We start from the raw sequence: 14,108 nt of genomic DNA, 5'->3' as shown, positions 1-14,108 counted from the left end.
GAATCTATTAGCCAGAAAATGGAAATGTTTTCCTCAAAAGGAATGTTGAAGTAACAAGCATAACTACCTGGAGGAAAATCTGTTGGAGTCTCTCTATGACCCATTTGTACCAGGGAGTGTTGTAGTCAATGCCAGCACCTTCACATCGGGCCAGGTGTTCCGTTAACAGGATGATGAAACGCTGAAACAGTTGTCAGGTTTCAGGATCACAAAAGTGTTTGAGACCATTACATATATATTTATTTACATATCCAAGTAACTATAAAACAGAACAAATGAATAAAACAATGAAAGGAAAAAAATCAAATCTCAAACCTTTCTCCATTTCAACAAGTCCCCTTAACACAGTCCTCACCTCAACCTCAATTGGCAAATAACAAAAAACGACATTGCATAGCTCTGTTATCAATAACTTCCAACAGATATCTCTTAGCATGTAATTATTGACAGAAAGGAAATGACCTACACATCATGTGACATGGTTGGACCAACAAGAATTCTGTATTGATAGGAACAGGTCCTGCCTGTACATTTGAACACTAATAAAACCAGTCAACACAGTGTTTGCCCTAGACATGAAAATTTGGGAGTCATCATGACTCCCTGGTATCATGAGATGGAGTCATGGACATGTTTTTGGGAGTCAACTTCAGTATGGAACTTTCATCAAGACATCAACTGTGATTGTTTAAAAATGATCAAGAAACAAGGTAAAGCAGGTCAGGTATTTAATCTGCACTGAGCAGTTAATTGGCAAACAATAAACTGTGTAGTTTTAAACAACAGCAAATCACATGCTTTTATTATCTGAACTTACAGTCCAGTAACACTGAGTCAACAATGATGCAAGCTTTTACATTCACTGTGTATTTCAGGTAATTTGTGTGTCAAATACACATTCTTTTTCAAAGTCAACGGTTTCTCCACACCAAATCTGATTCCTCTTTTTGCTGTCAGTTCTGGACTCCACTCAACATCATGAAAGTCAGATGACATTTTCAGATGTTGAACATGAGTTGTATGAACTGAAGACCTGTTTTGAATGAAGATGGCCTCACCTGGAAGATAATGAGGAACAGCCTCTTCTGCTGGTTCTGTGTTGCCTCCAGCTTCTCCTCCATCCTGTCAATCTGCTCTAATGTCGGCACATCTTCATCCTCTATGGGGTCTGGGTCAAGGCCATCTGCTAACCTCCGCTGTGCTGCCTCTAGCTTATCCTTAGCATCCTCTACTTTGCGTTGTAACTTTCCAACCTGATTGCTCATTTTGTGGATCGTACTATGCATTATCTCCCATACATAGAAACTGCAGGACCAAAAGAAGAATAAAACTTCTTGGTTACTATGAAGAAGAAACTGATACACTGACTAGCATCTTGAAGAACAAGTAGGTCATTCATGACTCACCACACACGGCCATGTTAGAGAAGCTGTTCAAAGGCCTCTGTGTTACCAACTACTGAATGAGGAAATGTGCACCTGAGTAGCCTTAGCTACAGCCAGACTTATGTGACATAACATTAATGCTGAAGCTACAAATACCCAAGGCCCCTCAAACAGATATACAACTGACATACCACATTTCCAAACAAACCACTTGATTCCCAAATACACATCTGCTGCCATTTAAACGTAGGACCTACAATCTGTTTGTTGTGAAACTGTGTCAATGAATTTCACTTTAAACAAAAAGGTAAATCAAATAAAGTGAAATTAAGAGTGTGAATCCTCATCATTTTATCTTGCCAACTGCACATTTAAATCTTCTATTCAACTTAGGTTACAAGTTGTTTAACAAACAGTCATTGTGTCAAATTGCTGTTACTGGTTTGCTTTATAAAGGGGTACATATTACTGGTTTGCTTTATAAAGGGGTACATGTATCAAATTGCTGTTACTGGTTTGCTTTATAAAGGGGTACATATTACTGGTTTGCTTTATAAAGGGGTACATGTATCAAATTGCTGTTACTGGTTTGCTTTATAAAGGGGTACATGTATCAAATGAAACATTGAGAGCTAGTAATAGCAAATTTGAAACTATGATCATTTGTTAAATGATTTACTTTTTTGTTTAAAGTGAAATTCATTGGTACGTTTTCACGGCAAACAGACTATACATACTATACATTTCATGCATTCGTGCTGGTTGCTTAAAATACACATAAATGACATGTGGAATGTAATTTTAACTCTGTCACCTTGGAATCGCTATGGATCAAGCATAAAATTAGCAGTTCAAGTCACTACTTTACGTTTGCTGCAGAAACAGAACACTTGGCAATATTTACTTACCAGGTGAAGTCAGGGAGCATCTCATTAGAGAAAAGCCAGTTGGCCACCGAGGAGCATTCTACGACCTGTGTCCTTACCAGCTTGTCCACAAGGACCACCATCATCTGAAGGCAGAGGGGAGACACTGACTGGTGGCACTAACAACTGAGTTGTTTATAGTATAGTCTGTGGCAGCAAGATTTGGAGTTACTTCCCTTGAAAACACATGCCTGAAATGTTTCAGGATTGGATTGATTCAAGTTGCCTGGGTGTACCCATATATGAGTGACAGCACACCAAGTGGACTTCTAAGGTCTGACTTGTGCCTCATATTCCAAGGGTGCATACTGAATTAAACCAACAAACTTCTGCCTGCATCCAACACTATTCTGAATTTAAGAATGGAGGCTGACTATTTTACTGTTGCTAAACAGTGACAAAATTCTGAATGCTTGCGAGAACACTGCGAGAACGCCTATTTCTAGGCCATAGTACCAATAGCTGTTGCAGTTATTTGATCTATTCCAAAGTCCTTTTCACAATAAATTCATACTGGAACTTTCAGAATTCTTTATTGAATACCACTTACTTGTTTTACAATGTAGTCCTGTTGGACTAATGCAGCAATAGTTGCAGTTCAATCTGGAAATCCTCCAAACACCATACAGTAATCCTGGCTGATTAGTTTAGTAATTTCACTTCCTTGACTCAAGTCTTAAAATAGTCCTTTGATAAGTACAGTACAAATATGTCGTAACTTCTTGCTGTATGTTTTAGACAAATTTGTGGTTCTTGTGACTGAAATCATTCATAACTCACATGGAGCTACTGAGTAACCCAGAATGCCTTCTGCTATACCTCCTATATGAACACTACCATGAACTGAGTTTTTCTTCATTTCATACATTTGCTGAATTTGTTTACTGTTTCATGCAACAGTAAGAGTAAGGTATTATCTAGTTCCTGTAGATAATTGAGTCTAAACCCTGTAAAACAGCCACATGAAAACACTTCCTCAACCCTGGCCTTGCCCACCAGCATAGCTGATTGCCTCATGGTCTGCATACACAAGAAGCATGAAAGGCAAGTACCTGCTGTTGAGTCATGAACATCTTGTACAGACTCTTCAGGATGTACAACTGGACCTCATATGTTTTTCCTAAATACCTACCTGTTGGTGAGTCTTAAACACCTCATATAGACTCTTGAGGATGCAAATCTGTGCCTCTTCAGTTTCCCCTAAGGACTTCAGGTAGGGGTGAAATCTGAAAAGCAGAAGCATTTAAACAGTAAATAAATCAGTGATATATCTTGACACACACCAACATTCCGCCATAAGTACTGCATAGGAGTTCCTCCTTCAGTTGTATTGTAACAACAATTAAGCATGTGAAAACAATGTTAGAATCTACATCAATATCAGAACAACTTTAAATTATGTAAGAAAAAAGTTCATCAACCAAAGACAAATGAAAGATTTCATAGCTTAACCATGATAATAAAAAGATGATACCGTCAGAAAACCATACTTAATAAGTGCTACAGTACTAAAAGCAAACTGTTAAAGGAATCAGTTATTTAGTAATTTACAATGAAGTGTGGGATCTTTGAACAGTGTTTGGAAGTGATACACATAGAGGTAAGTTTTCATGGACGTTAATATCCTTATTTCATGGAACATGACATTTCAGAGTATATTCTTACTCCTTCATCAGATGAAGATTTAAGAATATACTCCGAAATGCTGTGTTCCTCAAAAATAAAGAAGCTTCCCTCCAGACAATTTCGCCTTTAACGTAGTGTTACTATGTCTACTTTTATGTCAATGTTAACATACTGCACGATTTTTTATCAGAATTCTAAGCTATTCAGTACTTTTCAAAACTCTGCAGAAAACAAATGATAGAAGTATATTATGGTGCATGAGGTGCTGAATTCTACGTGTATGTGTATGTCCCAGAAGTCTCTCATACTATGCCACAAACTGCTGGTGCCTGCACTCAGCACTTGCTTCATATAATGGTGTTGTTATCTTTGGAACAATTCCTACATGAAACTAAAAGCCTCAGACTAAGCAGCTGGTCTGTTGGTAGTATCAAGTGAAAACCTGTCCAGACCAGTAAACTCAGATACCAGCATGATGGCTAGCAAGCAGCCTCAACAGATCTAGTTACCAACATTTTCAGTGATCTGACATTCATGGTTTAGTACGTCTTGATTAGTTGTTCAATGGTCACAAGGGGGACATGGGTTGATCTGCCCTTTATGTTTGTTTATATTCCCTGAACCCGAAGTACATTCATTTTGAACTGTTTGAAGCATGGGTATTAGATCGTACACTTCAGCCAGCATGTGTGAATCAAACAATTCAATTCTTGCATCTTGCCATTTTTCTGCCACAGGTACTGTTTTAGTAATACTGCAGCAGTGTAATTCCACTTCTTAATATTCACAGGGTCTACATTTGAACGTGTTGTCAAAATTTATTTATTAGAATGTGAGGCAAATCTTTTCATAACCATTGCTAGATTTTGCAGACGACACAACAATACAAATCTTATCTCCCCTCCATCAATTTTAATGCCCGAAACATCAGGAATTTCAATACATCATATGTGACACCAAATGAATTGTCATTGGCTGCAGGGTACATTGAAATGTACCTCGTTTGTAAGTGAGTGAGAGAGTGAGTTTAGTTTTACGCTGCACTCAGCAATATTCCAGCTATATGGTGGTGGTCTGTAAATAATCGAGTCTGGACCAGACAATCCTGGGATCAACAACATGAGCATCGATCTGCGCAATTGGGAACCGATAACGTGTCAACCAATTCAGTGTGCATGACCACCCGATCCCGTTAGTCGCCTCTTACGACAAGCATAGACACCTTCTATGGCAAACATGGGTTACTGAAGGATAATTCTTCCCTGGGACCTTCAAGGGTCAGTGGGGTACACTGAAAATAATAGAAAAGCACTTTGCCAATCAGAAAACGACATTTATGTGTAAAGTAAGATAAACTTTGTTGTACTCACTTGGCAAGTGCTGCGAAAGAATGGCTAAATGACTTGCTCCCTAGATATAGCAGGGTTGACACAAAGACGTCGATCTTCAGTGGGTGGTAAGGTGGGTCATCTGTAGAATATCAGCTGATTTAAACACACACCTGGATTGTTCCAGCTGTTGCATACACACACAATATACATACACAACGTAACATACACAACGTAACATACCCAACGTAACATACACAACACAACATACCCTAATACAAAACATCATAACATACAGACCATAAAATGATAACACAACGCAACATAACAACACAAAATAATGACGTGACATATTACTTACCCACTCTATCATCATCTGCCAGTGGGTTGGGCAGATCTTTGAGAACCTGTGCCGCTTCATCAGGCAGACACTTTGACTTTATGGCAGACATCAGGGCATGGGCTTCCACTGTTCCAGGTATGGACCCTGTTAGAGAGAACAATAAATGCTTTATGACTAAGTCAACTTGGTGGGATAAAGCAGCTACTGTCTTGCTGTCTATTCTTTAAATGTCCTCTGGCCAGCTAAACCATTGGCTGATAGAATGAACAAATACTGGCCAGATTAACACGTTGACTGCTTCTGACAAGTGTACTCATAGCATTAATTCTGGAAAAATTTACCACTATGAGTGATCTTGTAGCTACATCAGTGGTATTTTAATACAACTTTCAAAGGTTGGCAAAACAGGCACAAGGAGCAATTGTTTCCTGGTCGTAACAAAGAATGCCAGGAGACGTTTGTTTCTTGTGCTTGTTTTGCCAAAATGTGAAACATGTTTCAAAATACTACTGATATAGATACAAGATAGCTCATAGTGTCAGTTCGTACCAGACATTGATACTATGAGTATACTTCCAGTGGCAGTCAATGTGTTACTAACTGACAGAGAAACGTGTAGCTGATTTTGATGTTCAAACAAGAGTCATCAGAGGATGACATATCACCCCGGCCCCTATATGTTTGAAAGGACAAATCATCTGAAGGTTTCTTGATTTTTTTAGACTAAGTTTGAATCATATACAGCAATCATGAAAAATATAAATAAATTAATATCTGTAAACAGCAAAAGGCACCACTTCAAGATCTGTCTCATAGATCCAAGATCTCCCAAGATCTGTTGAAAGATACCAAATGGTTTTCGAGTTGTGCTCCGGAAACGAAACCAATCCCTTCATTTTGAAACTCTGTCCGAATTGTTTCCATGGAAACTGGGAAAAATAGAAATGCCAAAACTTTGTAAATAGCAAAAGGCACCACTTTGAGGTCTGCCTCACATATCTGCCCAGTTTTGCTGAAAATTTTTGAGTTGTGCTCCAGAAACGAAGTCCTTCCGGTAAGTCTCCACTATATCCTGGATGCATCTACGGATAATTTGGTTACCTCCCTTTGCTAGCTCCGCATTCTCACAGTAGCCATTCAGCTAGGCTGCCGTTATAACCGAACTTGCCCGTGTCAACAAAGGTAGCAGTCGCAACTGCGAAGGTTTGCTTGCAGTGCGACACAGGTTTTAGGGAAATCATACAAACAAATTGACAGGTCCGAAACTTTAAAACAACATATGCAAGAGCTCATTCTACCGATAGAAAGCAAAAGGTACCACTTTAGGTTCTGACTGATATATCTACATGTTTTGCAGAAAAATATTGAAGGGTTTTTCAATTCTGCTCCGGAAACATAGCCCACATCACCATTAGGCTAACACCAAAATGTTCCATGGAAAAACCAAAAAATAAAAATGCCAAAACTCTGTAAATAGCAAAAGGCACAACTATAGGTTCAGATTATTATATCTATATAATATATATTTTGGTCTAAAAATATTGAATGGTTTTTGAGTTATGTCCCTGAAACAAAATGATTATGGACGGACAGATGAGGTGTCAACTATATCCCCCGCGTTACATGCCGGGGGGATAAAAAGGGACAATTTCAAATTTACTTTAAATGTGTGAGGACTTATGTACCCTCACAGCAGGACAGTAATTTTACAATACTTCAAAACCCTTTAGAATGAAGAAGTACTGGACAGTTAAAAAAGCAATTGATAAAATGAACACGTACTGGCCATTTAAACCAGTGGTTGGTAGAATGAACAAGTACTGGCCATTTAACCCAGCGGGTGATAGAATGAACAAGTACTGGATAGTTAAACTAGTGGCAGTTTAACTAGTTGTTGTTGAAGAGCTGACACTCACACTGTTTGATAGAGGATGGCACTGAATCAACCAGGTCAGTGTGTCTGACCACCCAAATCTGCTATCGGGTGAGAATTAATTAAAAACATAGTACCTGCTCCTTCCTGTTCGTACTTGAAAAATGGCACAGGCTTGACAGGGATTAAGTTAGCAAAGGTCTCGGGCACAATGTCTAACAGGCGCTGGTGGTAAGACAACCTGCAACATAGACACACCTGCATTGGGCAGTCTGAAAATAGCCGTCAGCAACTGAATGAATGAGTCTGTGAGTGAAAGAGTTTGGTTTCACTCCGCTTTTAGTATATTCCATCAGTCTCACAGCAGGGGACACCAGAAAATGGGTCTCACACATTGTAACCATGTGGGGAATCGAACCCACATATTCAGCATGACGTGTGAATGCTTTAACAATTAAGCTAAACCACCACCCCAACTGAATCTGATTTCATTTATTTATATCATTGTGTATGTTTCAACTAAATCACAGACTGGTTGCGGTGGTGGTGTTCTACTCTGTATATGAGACAAACACACGTGGTAATCTTAATGCCTGGGAAAAACAAAATAGAACAGAACAGGTACATCTTATATGATGTAATACATTTGATGCAATATGACATATTGTGATATGACTATATCATTCCTTTCTAAGATATTGTGTAGTATGTTCTTGTATACTATGGGTATTGATTTAAATTCACATCTGCTGGTGAACATGCGAGTCTGGATCAGACAATCCAGTGACAGACATCCTGAACATCAATCTACACAAGTGGAATATGATGACATACATGAAGCAAATGAGAGGATCTCTGCACCCAATACTACCAGCACAAGCCCATTTCTAACTTGAATTTTCAAAGGGGGCGCCAAGAAATGTGGATGAAAATTATTGAACAACAGGAAAGATGTGTACTGAAGTTGTACAGTACTGGAGTAATACCGTAAGTGAATGGGAAATACACTGAAGTTGTACTGCTTCAAGGTGATACTGTACTGATATGGTACTTTATTACTCGCCTGTACTCGATACTGCAGTGCACTATTTTTACGTTGTTCTGATATGATACTGTATAAAAGTTGTACTGCAGCACTGTTCCAACATGACACTGTATCTAAGTGGTGCTGTAGTACTGTATTGATAGGGTACTGTATCAAAAAGGTACTGTACTGATATGGTACTGTTCAGTATGGTACTGTACTGATATGGTACTGTTCAATGTGGTACTGTACTGATATGGTACAGTTCAATGTGGTACTGTACTGATATGGTACTGTTCAATGTAGTACTGTATTGATAGGGTACTGTATCAAAGTGGTACTGTACTGATATGGTACTGTTCAATGTGGTACTGTACTGATATGGCACTGTTCAATGTGGTACTGTACTGATATGGCACTGTTCAATGTGGTACTGTACTGATATGGTACTGTTCAATGTGGTACTGTACTGATATGGCACTGTTCAATGTGGTACTGTACTGATATGGCACTGTTCAATGTGGTACTGTACTGATATGGTACTGTTCAATGTGGTACTGTACTGATATGGCACTGTTCAATGTGGTACTGTACTGATAGGGTACTGCAAACAAGAGTCATCAGAAGATGACATATCCCCCGGCCCCCACATATTTGAAAGGACAAATCATCTGACAGTTACTAAGTTTGAATTGTTTCCATGGAATTCATGAAAAAATATAAATGCCATATATCTGTAAACAGCAAAAGGCACCACTTCAAGATCAGTCTCATATATCTGCCAAGATCTGTTGAAAGATATGAAATGCTTTTCAAGTTGTGCTCCAAAGACGAAGAACATCCATCCATTTTGAGTTCAAATTGTTTCCAAAGAAATCAGGAAAAATAAAAATACCAAAACTCCATAAATAGCAAAAGGTATGACTTAGTAGTCTGCCTCAAATATCTGCCAAGTTTTGAAGAAAAATATTGAACAGTTTTTGAGTTCTGCTCAGGAAACGAAGCCCATCCCTCCATTTTGAGATTAAGAAAATAATAAATCACAAAAAACTGTAAATACCAAAAGGCACCACTTCGGGGTCTGACACACGTATCTACCAAGTTTTACTGACCGATATTAAGAAGTTTTTGAGTTCTACTCCGGATACGAAACACAAGAAAACAATAACTCACAAAAACCTGTAAATAGCAAAAGGCACCACTTTAGGTTCTGATTGATATGTCTACAAAGTTTTGCAGAAAAATAATGTAATTTTCTGAATAAAATTGATATTTTATACTTATCCTGACTCATGCTTATTGCTTATCTCCTCTTCCCTGGCGAAGGTAGTGGAATACCTGAAATCCCTTGAAGTTCCCTTCTAAAAGAAGTGGACATAAAATACACTACTCCACATGTAGCCTCCCCTTTTCCTTTCCTGTGCAAACGGTCAGCCGAATGACCATGCTTGTTAGTCTCTCCTTGTAAATCGCCCGACACGAGAATTATTGGAATTCAGCATGCCTGTGACTGGCAGCTGGGAGGGATTTCGCCTTGAGTCAGGATTAGTATAAAATATCAATTTTATTCAGAAAACTACATATTTTTCCTTATCCTGACTCATGCTTATTGCTTACAGAATCCGATGGAAACGACGGCAGGTCAGGCCATGCTGGATTCTGCCGACTATCAAATTACGTCCTAGCCAACGGAACTTGTAACGGTGATAATTCGGTCCTGCTCTTCTAATATTCATTGTACATTCTGGGGGGGATCACATCCAGGCGAACTTGTCTCCAGCAGAAGGCTTCGTTGACTGGAATGTGGTGACATCAAAAGTAACTAGCATCCTACTAGTTTCTGATGCAACTAAATGTCAAGATATTGTAATCGAGACTAGTTGCGACCCTTCTTCATGTACAAGTATCTTCATTACATGTACAGGGTCATAATCACTCATGCTAGTCTGTTCTCTTTAAGACGCGTGGATGGACTTTCCACCATTATACTCCACCATTATACTACGTCTGGCTTCCACAAGTCACATGATAAAACGGGTGAGTGAACTCAGCGCCTTCAGGGAACTGTTAGTTGCTGAGCAAACGACAACAGGTTTAAACTAATGAATGCCAGATACGTCCTCCATGGCTATGTCTTGTAGGTAGTGGTTGGCAAACACCGTGTTTGACTTCCAAAAGCAGTCCTCCATTATAGTTGATAGCAAACAATTCCCATGTAGCGCTGGTGCAGAGGCCAAGGCTCTGGCTTCATGTGGGTTGGAGGCTCGCGGAGGTTCCAATCCTGTTGCTTTATAGGCTCTCAATACAACAGCTCTGATCCACACTGAGATAGAGTTGCAGGATACTTCCGTAGGTGTCTCAGTAGATACAGGGATAAACAAGTGCTTGAAACGTTGCCTTCTAGACTTGGTAGTGCAATGTATATCTTCAATGCTCTGACTGGACATAATGATAGATCTTGGGTATCATGAGGATTGAAGATAATGCCGGTCTGTGGAATTGTCTGTCGGGTTGACCTGGCAGTTGATTTTTCGCCATAAATTCCCATCATAGACACACCTGAGCTGTCTGCCTATGACTTGCATCAAACCTTGAGCGGTTGAAGTCTAAAGAATGAATTTCTGACTTTCGTGCAGCATTAGCCAAGGCAAGTAAAAACGTCTTCTGAGTTGGCAGTTCAAATGAGGTCTGATCAAGCGGCTCGTATGCATCACTTGTGTGATGTTGGAGCACGATGTTTAGATCCCCTGCTGGGGCTCTAAATCTACGTTGTTGATCTTCCAACTTGAAGGATCGTAGTAAGGTGAGTAACTTAGGTACTTCAGTCAGCTTGGTCCCGTTTCCATGGTGATGACTGAGATGAGAGCTGCCAAGTATGTAGATAATGTAGAGCCTTTCAGACCTCTGGAATGTCATAGGTGACATAAATATTCTGCTATCTGCGGATATGTTGCCTTCATCGCCGTGAAGCCTTTCTTCTTAGTGTATGTCTCAAACCGCTCCCACTTGTCATCATAAAGGGTGCGAGTGGATTTCCGTAACTGCTTTTGCAGCTCTCACCAAGTATCCTCTGTTTTAAACAGATATTGATACGGTCCACGCAGATGGGTTGCCGTGTGCCTGTTTCGTGTGGGGATGGACAAGAAGATTTTTCAATCTGGTAGTTGTAGCACTGGTTGTCCTAACTCCTCTATGAGTGTTGGAAACCAATGTATCACTGGCCAGTAGGGCGCGAGCAAAGTCAGTTGCAGCCCCTTCGTCTGTTTGATTTTCTCGATGACTTTTGGTAACAGCACTGGAGGGGGAAACACAAACGCGTATAGTCCTTCCCATGGGATGCTGAGAACGTCTGTTGCAAAGGCTAACTGATCTGGTACCAGTGATACCCAGGTTGTTGTCTGTTGAACCTTGTTGCAAATATGTCTACTTGTGGCGATCCAAATGTCTGGCTGATTAGTTGAAACGCCTCTCAATGCAGCATCCAATCTGTTGGTGATAGATGAAAAGGACGAGATAAGGCATCTGCCATGATGTTGCAGACTCCTGGTATGTGACATGCTTTTATTTGGAGAATTAGACTGTCGACTATGTTGAAGAGTTGAAGTGTCAGGTGTAGTAGAGATGGCGATCGTATTAACCTTTGCTTGATTATGCAGAAAGCCACTGTTGAGTTGTCTATGTGGATCATCAGTAGCTTGTCTCTCAGTGTTGCTGACCAGTGATGGATAACATGCATCACCACTTTCATGTCCAAATGGTTGATGGGAAGAGTTCGATCTTCATTCTTTCAGATTCCTGCTGCAACCTCGTGGACACCCCATTCTTGGAGAGATGTGTCTACATAGAGATGTTTGTTGAATGCCAACTGTAACATATAAGTTCCTGCGCAGACCTTTGACTGGCGAGTCTACCATCGCGGGTATGGCCTCAAGATGTCCAGTATCGTAAACCGGTCAAGACGTAAAACTGTGACTCAAGATCGCTGTCATAAATGTAGCTGTTGGTGTCTTCGTCTGGTCATGCCCTGAGGTGACGTGAGCAGACTGAGTAGACATTGTCACTGTCGTAGTGGTAATGGATAGAGTAGAACTTATTCTAACATCGGCTTGACCTTCGACCCACCTAACCTCTGGGTAAGCGATGTATTTCAATGCAGTGATGAATCAAATCCCAAGGAATTTAGATTCACAAGTCATCCGAGCTCAGTTAGTCCACCTGTAGACTGAGTAGACAGAGATGCTTCTCTCACGATGAGCTTGTATGCCGTGAAGATGCGTCATTCTTCGTCTTCAGATCCTCAATCCTGCTCATTATGAGCAAGTTAACATGTGAAGGAAGTCTATTTATAGCTGGCTGCCTGTCTGATCAGAAACTGTCATTAATTGCTGCAAGCCTCCTGATAGGCAACACTGCATCTGCTGTTAGAAGACCTCTGTGCCGTCTGAAGAATCAAATGACGCTGTAGACTGTGACGTCACCAGTGTAGCAGTCAACTGATCATCGTGAAATCTTGTTCAAATGGTGATACCCTTGCTAGCATTCAGGCTTGTCCATAACCCTGCTGTTTGGTGAGCATGTGTCTAGATGAGTAAAGCATGCAAAAAAACTTCCGCCGCTAGAAGCTGATGTAGACAGACTGTCTTCCCGGTAGATGTGTTGGAATTCTTTCCCCGAAAATAATACCATCATCTCATGTGATCGGAGGTTGCAGTGGTATCTTGTAGTTGTCTCGAAGAATCTTTGTGACGTATTGATATAGAGGCTTGGTAAAGTTCTCATTCCATGACGCTGCAGATAGGAGACCTTGTCGACGAAGTAGATTCAGTCCCGTGATAGTAGAGGCCAAGTGATCAGCCATAAATTGCTGATCCTTCTTCTGAGTAACTAGCCTGCGATGAGAGTCTCATTGAATGCTCAAGAACGAGCTAATCCGAAGGTCATCTCGTGGTGTTGAGCTGAGCTAGTCTCTTGTCGTCTACTTTGTATGATTTGTTGCGGGCTGGACCGATGCCTTTATAAGCTTCGACCTCCAGTGCTCTGAGGAAGGGCTCCCTGTGATGAAGAGGGAAATGACGAATGTTGAACGACGGCACATGTTGTGGTTGTAACATGGTTGCCAACTTGAACGTCGTAGAAACATCTCAGGAATCATAGATATCGGAGGTATCATCGGGAACGTTAGTGTATCAATGTCGTCATTCTTCATCTTGTAGGTACAGTGGAAGCTGCCTAATTCGGACTCGACTGGGACCGACTTTTGTGTCCGAATTACGAGGAGTCCGAATTGGATCGGTGAGAGTCAAGAGTCCACATTGTGACTTCAAAGTCCGAGAAGAGGGCTTACTCTGATAACGACGCTCGGTAATGTCTATCTTCATCCCTCCGTGGGTGAGAGATATTCTTTGCATCCACGGCTTCCATGAGCTGAGGAGACTGAAGAAGATCTTCTGCGTTGATGAGCAGTCCCGCGAGTGCACTCACACGAATCCTTACTCGTGCGAGTGCCCTCATGTTAGCACAAATCCTCATTCCTGCAAGTGCAGTCACTCAGTGTGGGTGGATCTTTTTCTGAAGAGGACGACAAGTGCTAACGGTGCCTTCAA

General features: G+C 40.6%; 2 protein-coding genes across 2 annotated transcripts in view; one reads left to right on the top strand and one right to left on the bottom strand.

Annotated features, from left to right (window-relative positions):
* Positions 1 to 14,108, top strand: part of LOC137277340 (junction-mediating and -regulatory protein-like) — a 315,191-nt gene that overhangs the window by 242,449 nt on the left and 58,634 nt on the right. The window lies entirely within an intron of this gene.
* Positions 1 to 14,108, bottom strand: part of LOC137277333 (nuclear cap-binding protein subunit 1-like) — a 35,586-nt gene that overhangs the window by 1,589 nt on the left and 19,889 nt on the right. The window contains exons 16-22 of the mRNA XM_067809018.1: positions 7,619 to 7,722; positions 5,627 to 5,752; positions 5,308 to 5,407; positions 3,444 to 3,537; positions 2,294 to 2,397; positions 1,059 to 1,305; positions 68 to 181 (exon numbers count right to left, since the gene is read on the bottom strand). Coding sequence (XP_067665119.1) covers positions 68 to 181; positions 1,059 to 1,305; positions 2,294 to 2,397; positions 3,444 to 3,537; positions 5,308 to 5,407; positions 5,627 to 5,752; positions 7,619 to 7,722 — 889 coding nt within the window. The remainder of the gene's footprint in view (positions 1 to 67; positions 182 to 1,058; positions 1,306 to 2,293; positions 2,398 to 3,443; positions 3,538 to 5,307; positions 5,408 to 5,626; positions 5,753 to 7,618; positions 7,723 to 14,108) is intronic.

This window comes from Haliotis asinina, chromosome 3 (assembly GCF_037392515.1).
Source record: "Haliotis asinina isolate JCU_RB_2024 chromosome 3, JCU_Hal_asi_v2, whole genome shotgun sequence".
Lineage (NCBI taxonomy): Eukaryota > Metazoa > Mollusca > Gastropoda > Lepetellida > Haliotidae > Haliotis > Haliotis asinina.
The sequence above is the reverse complement of the archived record's forward strand: the minus strand, read 5'-3'. Positions and strand labels throughout refer to the sequence as shown.